The sequence below is a fragment of the Platalea leucorodia genome, assembly GCF_965183815.1.
Source record: "Platalea leucorodia genome assembly, chromosome: 5".
NCBI classification, from domain to species: Eukaryota; Metazoa; Chordata; class Aves; order Pelecaniformes; family Threskiornithidae; genus Platalea; species Platalea leucorodia.
In genome coordinates, this window is record NC_138827.1 from 50103452 (window position 1) to 50119367 (window position 15916).

The 15916-nt window shown below is 52.1% G+C and overlaps 1 protein-coding gene across 4 annotated transcripts in view; it reads right to left on the reverse strand.

The window, feature by feature from the left end:
* Positions 1–6216: 6216 nt before the first annotated feature.
* PBX1 (PBX homeobox 1) overlaps positions 6217–15916 on the reverse strand; it is a 136594-nt gene continuing 126894 nt past the window's right edge. For 3 of the 4 annotated variants that reach the window (XM_082312075.1, XM_082312074.1, XM_082312076.1), the window contains one exon: positions 6217–11125. Coding sequence is in view for 2 of the 4 variants with exons in the window: in XM_082312074.1 (XP_082168200.1) it covers positions 11033–11125 (93 nt within the window). In the remaining 2 variants the exon portion in view is untranslated. The remainder of the gene's footprint in view (positions 11126–15916) is intronic. The other variant, XR_014228192.1, reaches the window with a different exon arrangement.

The window sequence follows — 15916 nt, forward strand, 5'->3', positions numbered from 1 at the left end:
AAATTCACCTTGGGGAGGTGTTGGGGTGTGCGTGCAAGAGCAGGGGAAGCACCATCATCCCCACAGAAAGCTGGAGAGGAGCAAGTGGCCAGGGCTAAATAAAGCGGGGGAGCACGTTGTCAGCAAATGTCAAAAAGCAAAAAACAAGCTGGACTTCAGAGCCAATTAAGTGTGTATAATGTGAGAAAAGTGCTGGTTAAAGACATGGTAGCGGCTGAACTGTATATCCATTTATTTAAATGCAGTTTTTCATGGGAGCAGAGTACTTGCATATCATTAGCGCCAAATATCTCTAATAAGGCTGTCTCCACTAATAGACCAAAAAGAGCTTAATTAACTTTACTTTGCAGTGAGCCAGGGAGGTTCCGCGAATGCCTTTTCCTCTGGGAGCAAAACGGGTCCTAAGACACGGGTACAAATGCAGGTGGTTTGATAGGGCTAGCATGGCTGGATCGCCCCACACAGGAAAGTGCTGCCAAATGGTGGGTGACCCCGGAGGGATCCATCTGGCTGCGATGTTTGATACCTCTTAGCTGGTGGGGAGGAGCTTCAAAAGCACGCTGCGTGCCCCAGCTCCGTCTGAAGCATCAGAGGAGCATTGCGGCTATCCAGAGCGAGAGGGCAGCTGCCTCCCCGGGACATACAGGGCCATCGCCTCTCAGTGCCCTGCAGTGAGTGCGAAGCCTCGGTGTCCTGCAAACTCCTCAGCTGCCACTGTGGACTGTAATTAGAGGGATGGAGGAACCAGTCTGAGGTTTAACTGGCTGCAGATCAGGTCTGTCCCTCTCTATTTCCTCCAGTGTGTGAACAAAAATGCTCAGCCACAACCTACACAAGCTCCCCATGTCCCTTCCATCAAATCCCTCATCTGGCGGCTGCAGCAGGGCTTGTCTCCACGCACCTCTGCACCAGGCTGCACTGCCAGCAGCGTTGCAGAGCACCGACACTATCATGACATGCACCACACGGGGGGAGCCTGGCCTCTGAGGGGTGACACTGCTGGCGGCAAAGGCAGGGGAGTGGGGGGCCCCACGGTACGTCGGCGGCACCCTGGCACTGATGGCACTGGACACACGGCGACGGCGGCTGTTGAACCTGCTGCAGGACGGCTCTGCGCCCAGAGGAGCTCTGTGGTGGCGGGACCTCCAATTTGCACTGCAGTTCCCTCCTGTTTTTCCAAGCACGAAACGGATTGCTTGGGCTCAGTGGGATTACAAATCCCAGGGGTGTTATAGGTCCTGGGAGCTAGCACACTACCAAGACACTTCTACCTATATACTTATGCATGTAAATACATAATATAGAAGCTTATATTTATGTCTTCTGTTTCATACAGAGGTCACAGCTCTGTAGCTGCCAGCCCTTTTGCACAGCAGACTTTTCCACAAGCCCAGCCATGCTGGAAGTGGAGGTGATTTATCGGAGCCCCCCACTCGGCACCAGGCAGCTGGCAGCGGCGGTGGCTGGGAGCCCTCCACCCCAGCGCCAGCCCAGCGCTGGCCAGGCTCCAGGCAGCGCTCCCCGCTTCCCTCGCAAACCTCTTAGTCCCAGGTTAATTAATCGTCATCAAATAACATGCGTGGCCGCAGCTGGGATGGCAGCTTCACCCCCACTCCTGCTCATGCCTGTGATGCTGGGCTCTGTCCCAGTGGTGTTGCTGCCTTTCATGGAGCTACCCAGGTGTGAGTGCCCGGCACCCGGGGGGGCTGCTGCTGAAATGCGGGCCCTGGAGAGCAGCTCTCAATAGGAGAGAGGGTCTCGATAGGACAGGGGTCTGGGTAGGAGAGAGGGTCTTGATAGGAGAGAAGTCTCAATAGGAGAGGGGGCATCTCGCTAGCGTGGCCCTTTTTGTTTCATTGGGAAAGGCATTATGTGCAACGGCTGCACATGCCCCAGAGGATGAGTTTTGAGGCAGCTCGATGGGATTTACCCACTTAATGCTCCAATCATGCTCTGGAAATGCTGCAAACCATGGACACAGGTTTCAGGAGCTGAAATTCCCTGTGTTTTGCAGCATCTTCACATCACCCCAGGGGCTTGCATTAGCTGTGCACTGGTGGGCACTGGTGGGGACCCTCCGTAGCATGTCCCTTATAGCAGCACGGTCTCGCTGCTGGGCAGCTGCCTGGGAGAGGCTGGCAAGCAGGAGAAGTGCTGTACTGCCTGCACCAGGCTCTGCCTCAACAGATGCTTCTGCACTCCAATAAAAGGTTAAATATTTTAATAAGCATCAGCCACATGTTGAAGGTAAAATGAGCTGCTTGCTTTCACTCTCTTTTCTTTTTTTTTTGTATGCAAATGAACTGGAAGCTTATTAACAAGATGAGAGGCTGGAGCCTAATTAGCAGCAGGAGGAGGGAGCCGCGCTGAAGCTGAGTCAGCGAGTGGGAGAATCGCTGGCGCGGTCCTCGGCAAATGCTGCAGTGGTCCCTGCCATCACTGCCCGCCACTTCCAAATTGCCCCAAAAACCAGGAGAACTGGGCAAAACCTGCACGTTTCTGGAAGGGTCAGGGGTGAGGGGATGAGCTTCGCTCAGGGTCTTGCTCTGGATATAGCCTGCGTGGGTCACCCCAAAGCCACCGTCCTTAGTTTCTTCTCCAAGCTGGTTGCATTGCAGCATGGATTTTACGGGTTGAGCTGGGGCAGTGTTTCCAAGCATATATTGAATATTTAGGGACAATGCCACCAAGCCATCTAGTGATGGACGGAACAGAAATGAGGTATTTGTGGTGTGAGCTCAAGCGTGCCCAGTGCCGCTGGCAGGGGACTGGGCTGCCGTAGTCCCTATGTAATTTGTTTCTGTGAGTATTTGCCTCTGATGATGTTTCTTTTTTCATTTTGAAGAATCCTTTTCCCACAAAGAGCTAGGAAGAAAACAAAGGAAAAAACCCCCAGAAGTCAGGGAAACTTTTTTTTTTTTTTTTTAAAATCATCTTTATTTTCTCCCATCCTTTCTTCTATCACCTTTTCGCTGGTCTGGAGGTTGCTTCAAGCAAAGCCAAAACCTCCTCCAGCTGCCGGGCAGCTGTGGCAGTGGTGCAGGCAGAGGCTGCCCATCCTGTGAGGCTGGTGGCTGCGCGGGGACAGGGACTCGCCTCCAAATGAGAAGCTGCCAATATACCCTTCTTATAATTTGCACCTTCGAAGGCGACAGCAGCCGTGCGGCCCTGTCTTTCATTTTCATTTTTAATTAGCTGGGCTCTCCCAGTGCCTCTCAGCTGCCCTGGGGCCAGCTATGGCTGCATGCAAATGGATTGATTTGGAAGGGGGTGAATGAAACATTTTAGTGGCCCGCAGGATGGGCGACCTGGCAAGGTGATGGCATTCCTCTTTTTTTTTTCTTCTGTTTTTTTGATATGTATGTCTTCGGCTTGGTCTTGGACCAGCCTTGCCTCTGTGCCATCATCACGCATGGCCATGCAGAACCAGTGCCCATCCATCTGCCCCCTCCTCTGGGCTCCTTCCTCAACCTCCTCCTCCTCTCCCAGCACCGAGCACCCCTGCACTACCATCCCTGGGTTCCCCCTTCCCACGCCGCCCCCGAAGCAGTGCTGCTGCTCCAGCACCTTGAATAGCCAGCGCGCAGAAGGACGCCACAATTCCCATATAAAGCTATTAAAACTCTACCTCATTAGCAATAATTAAAAGGCGTAGCACATGTTCCCAATAGCTCATGCCTGCAGGCAGGGTCATTTTTATTTTATTTTATTTTCTATTTTATTTTATTTTATTTTATTCTTTTTTATTTATTTATTTTTATTTTTTTTAATTTTTTTTATTTTCTAGGCTCGTACACCCACCATGCCCAAAGGATGGGCAGCATCACCCCTCCATGCCATTGCCATGGTGCCAGCAGAGGAGGGACCCAGGGCTAGCCACCATCCCTCTGCCCACCTGGCTGGGGAGGGGGCTGCCTGCATCCAAGGCACAATAAAATATTTTACTACAAAGCAGAATTACTCCAAAGACTGATGGGCTGACTTGTGAGACCCACTCACATTTATGGAGGTCGTAAGTTACAGACTCCCGGTGAACTGGAAAAAAACATAACCCTCGCCTTTTATAGGCGAAACTTCCTGCCATATATTAAACTCTCCAGCAAACGGATGGAGGCTTTACTGCAAACTATAACTTTAATGCCTCCCAACCCCTCGGTTAGTTTGGAAGGATTATTAATAACTGGGGTGTGCTTCGCCAGCCCCTGCACACCGGCGGTTTGCCCTCGTGGTGGCTGGTGGTGGCCCTTGGCTGGAGCTCCTGGCACAGGGATGGGTGGGAGCAGGCAGGGAGGGCAGGGGGGACCCCAGCCTGGCAGGCAGGGGCTGGGGAGATGCTGGCAGCTGCCTATCGGGAGAAAAAGCTGCAAGAGGCTTTGCATGGGTCAAGACATGCCCCAGGGAGCTTGGGAGGGACCTGGCATGTCCCACGGCATTGGTTTGTCCCAAGCCACTGGGTTCTGCTCACCAAAAGCCTTTTGCAGCTTCTGGGGTGGGCATCCATGGGGCCCAGTGCACACCATTTCTTTTTTTTCCACTTCTTGGCCTAAAATATTATAATGTGAAATGGAAAAAGTGCAGGAGCCTGCCCTCAGGATTTGCTCTCGCCCAGGGCTGAACTTTGTTGCCCAAATCAGGGGGAAATAAATAGGGAAAAAATATTCCATCAATAAGTGAGTGGCCGGGGGAGAAGGATGGGCAGCACCAGCAGAAGGAAAAGCTGTGGATGTGGAGAGGGGGAAGGAGATGAAAGTGAGGAAAATGCAAACAATCCTGTTTGATTCACGTGGATTTCTTTTCTCTTTCAGCCACAAGCAGCTAGCAAGTGAGGGAGGATGCTGCACCTGTCGCAGCTCCTCCACCCGCCCCCCAAATGCTCTGGGAGGCTGCATGTGCCCTTTTCCCACCTTAAAATCATCTTTTTTCACTAGGGGTTGGGGAAAGATGAGCTGGGAGGGGTGCAACATGCTCAAACCCAAAGGATGCGTGCCAGGACTGCCCCGTCCCTGACACCTCCTCCCAGCATCACCTCCTGCCACCTGCCTTTTTGGGGTGATTTTTCTCATCGGGGCCCAGTGGGACTTAGCATTTCTCTGTTTGGAGCTGGGATGAACATTTATTAGAATTAAACAGCTGGGAGCAAGATGATATTTAAACTGGTATTAGGAGAGCACCGTTGGAGGGAGATAATTCCTGGGGCGGTCTGGCAGCATGGCGGCTGGCGGGGCTCCTCGGGTCTCCTGCCGGAGAGCGATACAGTTAATTTGCAGCCAGAGCTGGAGGCTGGCCCGCGCTGATATTGCTGTGTTATTTAGAAGAGAAAGGTCAGGCTGGAGACTGAATAATCATTGACAAGAAATCCATGGGGGAGCACAGGCGGCAGCTCCAGGCGAGCTCCAGCGTCCTTGTGCTGCTCCCCTGGGGCTCCCTGGGGCTTCTTTCCCTGCGCCTCAGTCCCTGTGGGGTGTCAGAGGAGTTTGTGGCAGGGATCCTGCTCCCCTTTCTCCGGCTCAGTTGTCAGGGAATCACAGCCACCCTCTCCAGCTGCCCCCTTGATTTCATCTAATACCTCCATCTCCAGGGATGTGGCAGAACTGTCCTGCTTTTCACCCACCTCCCACAGGACTCTCTTTAGCAAATTATTTTTAAATTTTAAATTTAGGATTACTTTTTGCTCAGAAACATTTTCAAATTCTTTTTTTAACTAAAACCCCCAGGAAAACACAAGAAACAACCAACCCTTCCCCTGCTCCCCAGCCCTGCCCCATCCTTGGGTGTGATAAAAACTCTATTCTAGCTTTTTTGGAAAGAAGTGCACTAAAAAGTCCAAAAAAAGCAGTGAACAAGCAATGAAAATGAAAAATTGAATATGCTTTTTGAGTGGACAAATCCATGTGCCCAGGGAAACTGAGGCATGGGGGGAGGCGCTGGGACCAGTGGGAATGCTGTGCATCAGGCATCACCTCTGAATCGCATCCCTCTGGCTCCCAAGCTCCCACCACCAGGAGCAGGACCGAACACTGGGCTATTGCCTTTGCTCACCCCCCCACTGCAACCCAAACCCTTCCTGCCCTCTGCATCCCCATGGGGGAAACCCCCAGGGCATCTCGCTTTCCTCTTTTTCCTCCCAAAAAATACACCGGGTTTAGTTTAATTTTTTTTTTTTTTTTTTTTTTTGCAACAAAAGAAACTATTTATTTGGAATATGCATTACCAGTACAAATCAGGAAACTGTAAAACCTACACCTTGTTAGTATCGTCATAGAACATAAAAGTCTCAATTGGGATCAGAAAGACAGAGGCCTTTTTTTTTCTTTACAGAAGCAGAAAAGCTTAAAGTTTCAAAACCAGGTCGGAACAGAGAGTCTTTTTTTTTTTTTAGGGTTTTTCTTTTTTTTTTTTAATATTTGGAATCCATTAGGAAGAGAAAAAAAGATGGGGGAAAAAATAGAAAAGAAAAAGCAACTCAAAACAACTGGATCATCTTTACAAGGGATAGAAAGGGCTTTGCAAGAACAAAAAAAGCAAACCAACAAAACCAACCCCCCAGGCAACATCTGATTTACATCATTTAATAATAATAATAATAATAATAATAATAAAGGTGTATGAAAACAAAAGAACTCCAGGAAACCTTGGGATTAAAAATAACACCCCAAACCCTAAACCATTCAGTGATGTGAAAAACTCAGGTTTTTGGGGGGGATGTGGAGCAGGGAAACTGTCTTAAGAGAAAACTAAAGTGATGCCAACCAGCATCTTCCTCAGCGCTCCTCCTTGAACCCCGCTCCGCAGCCACCGAGATTTCAGGCTGTATTTGGGGGCATTTTGGTTGTGTCCCATCATGGCTGGGGGGCTGCCACATCCCGTCCCTTGTCCCTCATCCTTCCCAGCATCCCTGTGCAGCCGGGACTTGGGGCCAGGCTGTGAGACCCCGTCCTCAACAAGGTCCATGGTCCATGGCTGAAATGAGGTTGGTACCTTCCTTGCTCCGAACCCACCATTTTTGGGCCCAGAGCTGTGGTTGGGCTGATGGGGCCTCCAAGGCAGGGCTCTTGCAGCAAACCCTCAGGGCAAGGGTGCTGCCAGGATTCAGGGCAGAGGATAAGGGTACTGAAGCCCACCACTGCCTACAGATTTTGGGGAGGATTCATGCCCTTTCATCACTTCCAGGCAGCTTAGCATCAGCCCCAGGCACGGAGACCCACAGGGGCTCAGCACCCGACTCCCCGTCACCCCTCCGCATCTCCTCCCCACACCCCCTTGGCATTACGTCCCTCTCTGGAGACGTAATCCCCCCTTGCAGCCCCAGAGCAGCCACCCAAGGATCTTCTGGGGCTGGGTGTCAAAATGAGTGGGGATCCCCCCTGGGAAAGAGAAACACCCCCCCCAAAAATACCACCATCACTTTTCACATCACTTGGGTCACAGCTGAAAAGCGCAGGGGAAGCGGCAAGGCCGTCGTCTGGGACAGGTCAAAAATAAACTCAGCATCATCATCAAAGGCCCCCCTCCCCTCCCAAATAATGCCAAAAAAATAAAATAAAACGTAATTTCTGGGTCTCAACGTTAAGAAACATAAAGTGTTAGACTGTACCTATTAATGCTCACTATTCCAACCATTTTTTTTCTTTTTAAAGTTTTACAAAATGAATTACCGTCACTTTTTAAACATTGTGTAAGAAGAAATGAGTGTGCACAACTCTACACTTTTCTAGCATTCTTGAACTAATTCACAAATGCAAGAAAATGAAAAAAAAAAAAAAAGAAACCATGGGAAAAACAAACGGACAAAAAAAAAGATGAATGTAGGTAGTTTGATGTTATAAACTATACAGGAATGAAGCGCTTGTTGCCACAGAAAGAACAGGGACGGGACCTTCCCCCTGTTCAATTTTGCGTGCTAAGAGGGTAATTTTTTATTCTTTTATTATAAACACTATTAAATTCCGACTGCGTTTTTGGTTTTTTTTTTCTCCTTTATCTGAATATACAAGAACATTCATTATCAAATGTTCGTTATCATCAATACTACAAAGAACGAGACACAAATCGCAAGAAACAATGGAAAATGTTAATAAAGCTGAAAGAGTCGTCGAGTTTTTTTTGTGGGTTTTTTTTGTTTTTATTTTTTTTGAGTTTCTGCAGGTTTTTTTGTTTGTTTTTTGTTTTTTTGTTTTGTTTTGGTTTTTTGGTATCGAAGTCAGGTTTTTCTGGGCAGAAAAAAATAATTAAAAAAAAAAAAGAAGAAGAAAAAACCCACAACACTTGGGGTTGGGGCAAGGGTAAGGGGAGGAGAAACACCCCACCCCCAATTAAAAGCAAAGAAAAAGTCAAGCGAGCAGCTATGCCAACGCGAACCAGAGGGACCAACCGGGGAACCAGGAGGTGATCTGGAAAGTACCGTGGAGGAGCGCGTGCCCTGCCCGGGCAGGGGGTGCCGCGGGCAGGGGGTGCAGGCAGGAGGGGCAGCGGTTGCAGGGCAGGGGAAGGCAGCGCCGGCACAGGCTGGCTCCGGTAAGTCAGTGGTTTTGGCTCATCCCCAGTTGGTTTCCAAGAGGTACCGTGGCATTCCTGCAAGCATAGCGCTGCTGCCGCTCTGGAGAACAGACCTGACCCAGTCCCACGTCCCTGAAATGCTTTGCTGGAACAGTTTCATGTAAAATAAGTTGGAAATGGTTAAAAGGCTGCACTGAGGGAGGCCACAGGAGGAGGAGGAGGAGAGCAGGAAGGTGCATGGCAGCTCCCAAAGATGGGCAGCACCTCCTAACCGTCCTCACAGGGAAACAACCTTCTCGTTGCTCTTAACACATTCCCAGCTGGGAGGCAGCCCTAGACCTCGCACATTGCAGCACGCTCTGCGGCACCGTCTGCGTCCCCAGGCACGGATGCAAAAAGAGGAGCAGAAAGTGTCTCACTGCTGGAGACGTAAGAACTAAGCAAGGAGCAGCTTGTGCCGTTTCTCATCCACCTTTTGTGTTCTACTCTGATCCCGCCAGCTCAGAAACAAAAAATCCACTGCATTGGGACTTTTCGTATTTGGGGGAAGGTCACAAATTTCAGAGCGGATGTTTTGGAGCCTTCTGGGCTTGTTCCCCAGGGAAAGGCAGGCTTCACCTCCACTTCAGGCGAGTCATCCTGTTGGCCCCACGCTGCAAGGTGACAGCGTGTCAGAGCCGTGGGCACACCACTGCTGTGGTCTGCAGGCCAACCACCATTATTTTTTTCCAGCAGAAAGGTGGAAATTTTTCTGGCAGAGCTTTAATTTTAAATGGTTCCTGCTTAACGCTGGTCTGCGCTGGCAGTTCCCATCTCAAGACAGCTGGCACCAGCATGGGCATGGATGTGCAAGAGCATGAGATACAGCCAAGAGGTATTTGGATCCATCACAAGGTGCCAGACATGCTGCACCCACACCGGTCCCAATGACACCTAGGGTCTTGCTGTGGGTTGGCTCAGCCTCCTTGCGCGTGCTGGAAGAACCAGCGGCCAAAAGTACCGCCCCAGCACCAAGCTCAGCCTCCTTGCGCCCGCTGGAAGAACCAGCGGCCAAAAGTACCGCCCCAGCACCAAGCTCAGCCTGTTGCCTGGGGCAAACCGGTGCCTCCGCACCCCGCTCTTCAAAAGCCGTGTCCTCCCAGTGTCAGCTGCCTGAAGGGGTGTTTCAGCAAGATGAAGCCTTGCTTACCACCCATCACCACTTGTCCAAAAAGCAGACCAGAAACCCCACGAGTGCTCCCACAACTTGGGATGTCACTCCCAGGATAAAACCAGCAGTGTCAGTTGAAAGACATCCCCAAGCAGGGCATCCACCCGTCTTGCAGAGCCTTCACCCTCAAGCAAACATGTTGCATTAAGTGTTACCAAAAGCACCCAACGCACTCACCCCACCGCATCCAGCCCCTGGGATCCCACTGCCTGTCCCTCGCTGCCTGCCTGGCAGGGCTTTGGGAATGCAGCAGGTGCCATCAACCTCTGTGGGTCCTGCCTGCACGGGGGAACCCACCTCCTCCTCTTCTGCAGCACAGCACGCTCCCAAAAACACGAGCCAACACCCTGTGACACTCTCCTCACCAGAAAAAACTCCACCGCCGGCCTCCCTAGGTGCTGTGAGAAAACTGCTGGGGTCCCATCAGTCATCTATGCCTGATCCCGTACAACACCACACAGGTGCTCAGCGCCTTTGTTATCAGTTACGGCCATTTCTCGTCCACCTCTGCCTCGTTTCCTTCCCTCCTCTCCTCCCCTTCAACAGTGGGCAAGGAGGATGGCAGGGTTTCATGGCTCATCCAGCTTTGGGATGTGCAGTGGAGCAGGTCAGGGACCAGGAAGAGTCATTGGTTTCCCAGGGCTGGGAATGGGCCGGTACCTTTTGGAAGCGAAGGAGAGCACACCGGCTCCTTCTCCTACGTGCACAGTGGGCTGCATCCACCTGCCCTGTCACCGGCAGTGCCCAAGGGACAGCTCACCAAGGCAGGGCTGGGCGCGGGGAGGAGATGCGCTGGCTGCAGCCAGGGCTGGCAGAGACGAGGTGGCAGCGGGGCTGTGGTGGCGTTTCCCTACGGAGAGGTAGCGTGAGAGACGGGGGTGGCGAGGGGTGCTGCCTGCTAGTAAAGGAGCGAGACGTGACTGAGGTACATTTGTGGCTCCTCAGAAAGATGCCCAGCACGTGGCCGTACACTGCTCTCGGGTTGTTTTGTGTGGCGGCAGTTGATTTTTGCTTTTCCTCCTTAAAATCCTTCTACCTGTTGACACATCCTTCGGTGGGAAGGGGTGAGGGGAAGGGGGTGGTGTTGTGGCGGTGGCAGGGAGAGGGAGAGTGGCTTCTACCCAGAAAAGAAAGGGAAGAGAGTATAAAGAAGTGTCCAGATTGGCTGAAAAAAGCATCCCGACGAAGAGAAGAGAAGAGAAGGAGTCTTCTTGTATGTGCTGATTGGGTTCACCTCCAGTCTGACTGCTGCGGTGTTAGGAGAGGCCCCCTCCCCTCCCGCCCCCGCCGGGGCCGGCTCAGCCAGGGATGCAATTTGCTGGGAGATCAGTTGGAGGTATCAGAGTGAACGCTGCCAGGGCCTTCTGTGGGGGAGGTCACTGACGACGGGGTAGTAGCGTCTTGCCAACCTCCATTAGCCTGCGGGAAGGGAGACACGGAGACGTCAGTCACCTAACGGCATGCCCAGCCCTACCCAAGCTGCCCATTCGCCTCGGACCTCTCTGCTTCTCCCTCGGCAGGGGCCAATGTAGGAAGCAAAGATGTCCCCTCTGGCTCCCCCACCCCACCACGGACTGCAGGGCTCCATCAGTGGGATGGGGCCAGAAACAATTCTGTCAAAAACAGGGATTTTGATAAATTGCAAGTGCTCATGGAAGTTGTCTCCTTTAAAAAAATATATTTTTCTGCAGAAACCCTGAACTCTGGTTGTTTGGATTTTTTTTATTCCCAAATAGGACCCCATAGGGAAGGAGGAAAATAGCAAATGCCTCACTTCAGAAACCCCACCTGGGATGTCATCTGGATGCAGATGCTATGAACATGCAGAACGAGCAAAGGGTCCCAAGGGACCTCTGAGCCATGCTGTGTCCCCCAGCATCACTCCACGTCCCCCTCACCACCTTTCTGGGCACCCCTCCTGCTGTGTGGTCCCTGTGTGGAGGGAAGCCATCAGCACCAAGCCTTGCTGCGGGGAAGACATGCTGCCCACACACCAATCCTGCCCCATGAACGCCCTGTTCGGAGGTTTGGGCTACCTCTCCACTCCTAATGCAGAGCCTCCCCCTCCTCACTTTGCAGTAAAACCACAAGTTTCTGCTGCCCTGGGGCTGGTCCTCCACACTCCCCATCACCCCTCCTCGAGGGACCCCAAGCCACAGCACAACAGAGGTGCCACCACCATATCTGTTCCAAGGGTTTGTACAGCAAAGCATGGTGGACAACTTGTTTCTTCTAAAAATAGATGCAGAGCCAAATTCTCCAGCCTCTCAAGAGCAGAGCTACTGGAAGGCCCTGGCTGCCGCAGGCAGGAGCCAGCAGCGCACAGAAGCTGCTCCTCTGTGGCTGCCATCGCCTTTGGAGAGGAGCAGATGTTGCACCCAACCTCCTCTGCTTGCTCTGACATTGATTCAGTGCTTGGCTAATTAATCCTTCCCAACTACTGCCCGAGCTTGAGTCAGTAGCAGCCGCCGTCCCGCTTTAGACATGCCCAGGATGCTTTGGCCTCTCTGGCTGCCTGTCCCACTGCCTCCTGGTGCAGGACATCCATCACTGGCCCCACCAGCTGGGACCCCGCAGACCCCCAAAGTGGGGTAAGGGTAGGAAAACCCTCATCGCTCCGAAGCACCGAGCAGCTGTCCAGGACTCGCCGGTGGGTCGTCCATGCTGCCGACCAGCTCCTGCCTGCCTAAGAGGCAGCTGAGACGGGAGCAAAGAGCTGACCACAGGCGAGCCATGGGAACCCACGTTTTGAGGGATGAGATCACCTCACAGCGGAACATGCACAAAGCAAAAAAGACAGAGGCGTGCACACACACAACAAGCTTGTGTGTTCTTCCATGCGCACATGGGAGCGTGGCAAACGCTCCCTTGCAAAGGGGTTCAAGCAACAGCAAGGAAGACAGGAATCACAACCTGAGCTTGCTAGCAGGTTAGCAAATCCCATTCCACTTCACCTTGGGTGCAAGCATGAAATCAGACTATGCGCAAACATTACCAGCCCCACGTGCCTGCCGCCTGCAGAGACCCCAGGTTTGCCGTGCCCACCATCCCCGCCAGCTTCCATCCACGCCCAGGCCCCGACCCACCATCCCTGCGCTCCCCGAGATGCAATATCCACCCTTACACATCTTGGACCGCTGCAAGAGGCAGCAATTACTGTAGATTATCAGCCCGACAATGACAGGCTGCGTAAAGAGAGACACAGAGCCAACTCCACCGCCCCGAGACTGGCATATTCAAGTACACTTAGGACATTAATAGCAATTTACGTGCCATCAGTGAGAGAGAACCACAATAGCTGTGCTGGCAGCCTCTTATTACCAAGCCTGTTATTTGTTGGAGTTACAAGCTATAATCACAACAGAAACTTTCAAAACCCTTATCTTCTGTGACGCACCAAATCTATTTCAGAGCCGTAATTGCTATGTCACCGGAGAGTTTGCTGCTTAATGCACTCAGATGCCATTTAGTGTTTGTGGGGTCATTACGGCGAGCAGGAGGGGGGAGAGCGGAGGGGGCCGCATGGAGCAGGGCTCCGTCCCTATTGTGCTCAACTATTTTTAGCGAGGCTTTTGCGTGCCAGCCGTGGTTGGAAGGAGCGAGAGGGAGAGCGTCTTGCAGACAGCGACTGCGGTGCCTCGATGTTTAGCACACTGCCCCACAAAATGCTGGGGAGCCCCACTGCACTTGACATTGGGAATCAGCCTTCATGTGTTGCAGGAGTTTGCACTGCAGATGACCACCTCGGTGGCATCCAGTGGGAAGACAAGAGGATGCTGGGTAGAGGCTGACCTGGATTGGTGCACCCTCCACAGACCTCACGCCCTTCTGCTCCCCCAGCCTGCAAAGGCCCCAAGTTACGGGTCAAGCGATGGAAAGGAGGCCTCAAGGTTGGCCATGACTTTATCATCTTGATGCTATCCTTCGATATGGACAAGCTGTCCATGAGGAGGCCAGATCCTTCCCCAGGCAGAGGGCATGTAGGCACAATCCACACTCATCCCTCCTTTCCTGGAGTTCACACCGTTGCTGCATTGACCGAGCCACGTGAAGGATGCACCTGATTCCACCCAGCTGGCCCTGCCTCTTTCCAAAGCAAGGAGATCCCTTGGGATCTCCCTCAAAGATGAAAGAGTCTTCTGAGGAGGCTGCTGCTCCTCACAGACCCTCTGAGGAGCCCCTGCACACAGCCGTGACTTCTTCAGGAGAGGGAGAAGCCAAAGACAGAGCAATGGTCTCCACGACATCTCTTCATATGACACCTTCTGGTGTCAGAGCACAGGCAAGGCCTTGGTGGCTGTCCAAGTGGTGGAGCCCTGGTAATGGACTGCTGAAGCAACTGGTTTTGGTGCCCGTTTCCACAAGTCTCACAGCATTTTTGTCACCTCCAGCAAGTCTGGTTGGCTCTCTGCCCAGGACTCCTACATGGGGCTGGGAGATGACTTTCTGCCAATTTTTAAAGGCACCTTCTGCTTCGCATGGAGGCTGTCTCAATGTCCTACCTTCTATGGCCAAATCCTTGTCCCACTGTCAATAGGGCAGGGTGTCAGGTCAGCCTCCAAACACACCAGATACCAGCAAGTCTGACAGATGGGGAGTAGCCTCAAAGTGGTTTCAGACTTCTGAGCTTTTAAGAGCTTGTATCAGGACCTCCTTATGATATTCACTGAAGCTGTTATTACACACCAGAGAATCCAGCCTTGTCTGGCCATCACTTTCCAAGGGTCACGGCAGCAGTCTTCAGGACACACCAAGGCATCCCTGTATGAGTGGAGCTCAGGCACTGAAGCCCTGTCAGACCAACTTTCATATCCCAGCTCATGATCATGATCATGAACTGTAGGTTGATCATGATGGTGAACAGTAGCTTGCTGAAGAATACAGCAACAACTTTCTTTTCAAGTCTCAAATTCTTAGAGAAAAGGGTCTCAGCACAAGCAAGGAGGTCTCACCTTCTACAGGTACCAGTGGCCAGTCATCCTCGCTGACAAGAGTGGATGCAAAACTCAACAGCACAACCTGCCACTGACCACCACCATCATGGTCACACACACTGCTCTGGAAACAGGCACAGCTCTGCACAACAGCAGTTTTTAAATCAAAAACCTTGTACTCTGATGAACTTTTAAAAATAGCTCCTCATTTGAGACTTAAATGATCTATAAATTAAAGTCCAAAAAGAAATTTCTGAAAGGGTTTTTCTTTAAGATGACTATAGCTCATTCATTCATTTGCAGAAGGGGGAACTTTGTGGATTTACGCCATGGGGCAGTGGCAGGAAGGGCGATGTTTTGGGTTGGGATCCTCCAGAGGATTATGGCAATAAAGATCCAACTTCTACTGGAACCCACCAGAACCTGGATATCTAAATGCTTTGAAACCCCTAGCCTCGGGGACCTCCAGCTGGGTATGCGCGCAACAAACAAGCACTGTCCAGAGGGACCAGACACCTAACACCTCTCACTTAACGGTGCAAAACCCCTCAACCTCAAAGCTTGCAAAAAGGTCTGTATCAGGCCTCAAACATCCCCTCCTTTCAGGTGGGAGCGGTCGCTGCTTCCTCTCAGTGCTACCCAAGGCTGGGTATCCTCAAGAGGCCTCCTGCCTCTACCACCCCTCCATCACCAAGAGCATCCCCGTCCCTTGCAGGGACTGGTGCTGCCCAACACCTTCTCCACCTGCGGGGGAAAAGGTGGCTGTTCTCGCTCTGCCTCAGCCATCACTGCAGGTCACGGAGAGTGTGATGGCTGGGACATCGCCCATTATCCTGCTAATGATGCAGAACTGACTCCAGCCCTTTCCGCCCCGCGGAGCGGTCTGTCAGCCGTCGAGCAGCAGAGCCATGGAGGGAACAGGGCTTTGGGTGGATTCCTTTCCTCAGCTGTCATGACTTACAAGCATTTAAAAATTCATCCATCAAGGAAGGCAAACCTCGAGCGTTGTCTCCCCTGCCAAGGTTTGTAGCGGTGGAGCTGGGCAACCTGCCGCTGACTTCCCAGCCCTGACGGGCTCCTGGGACGACTTAACCTCAGCCCCATGCAGACATCTTTGTGACAGGGCTCTTGACTAGGTTTCGGCTCATCTCCTTCCAGCAGCTCACGGGGATGTTCGGGTGATGTGGGGACGGCAGCTTTCTGTGTCACTAGCAGCTTTTTTCTGCATCCCCCTGCCTGTCCTTGGCATTAAAGGGTTCAGGGAAGAGGCAGGGAA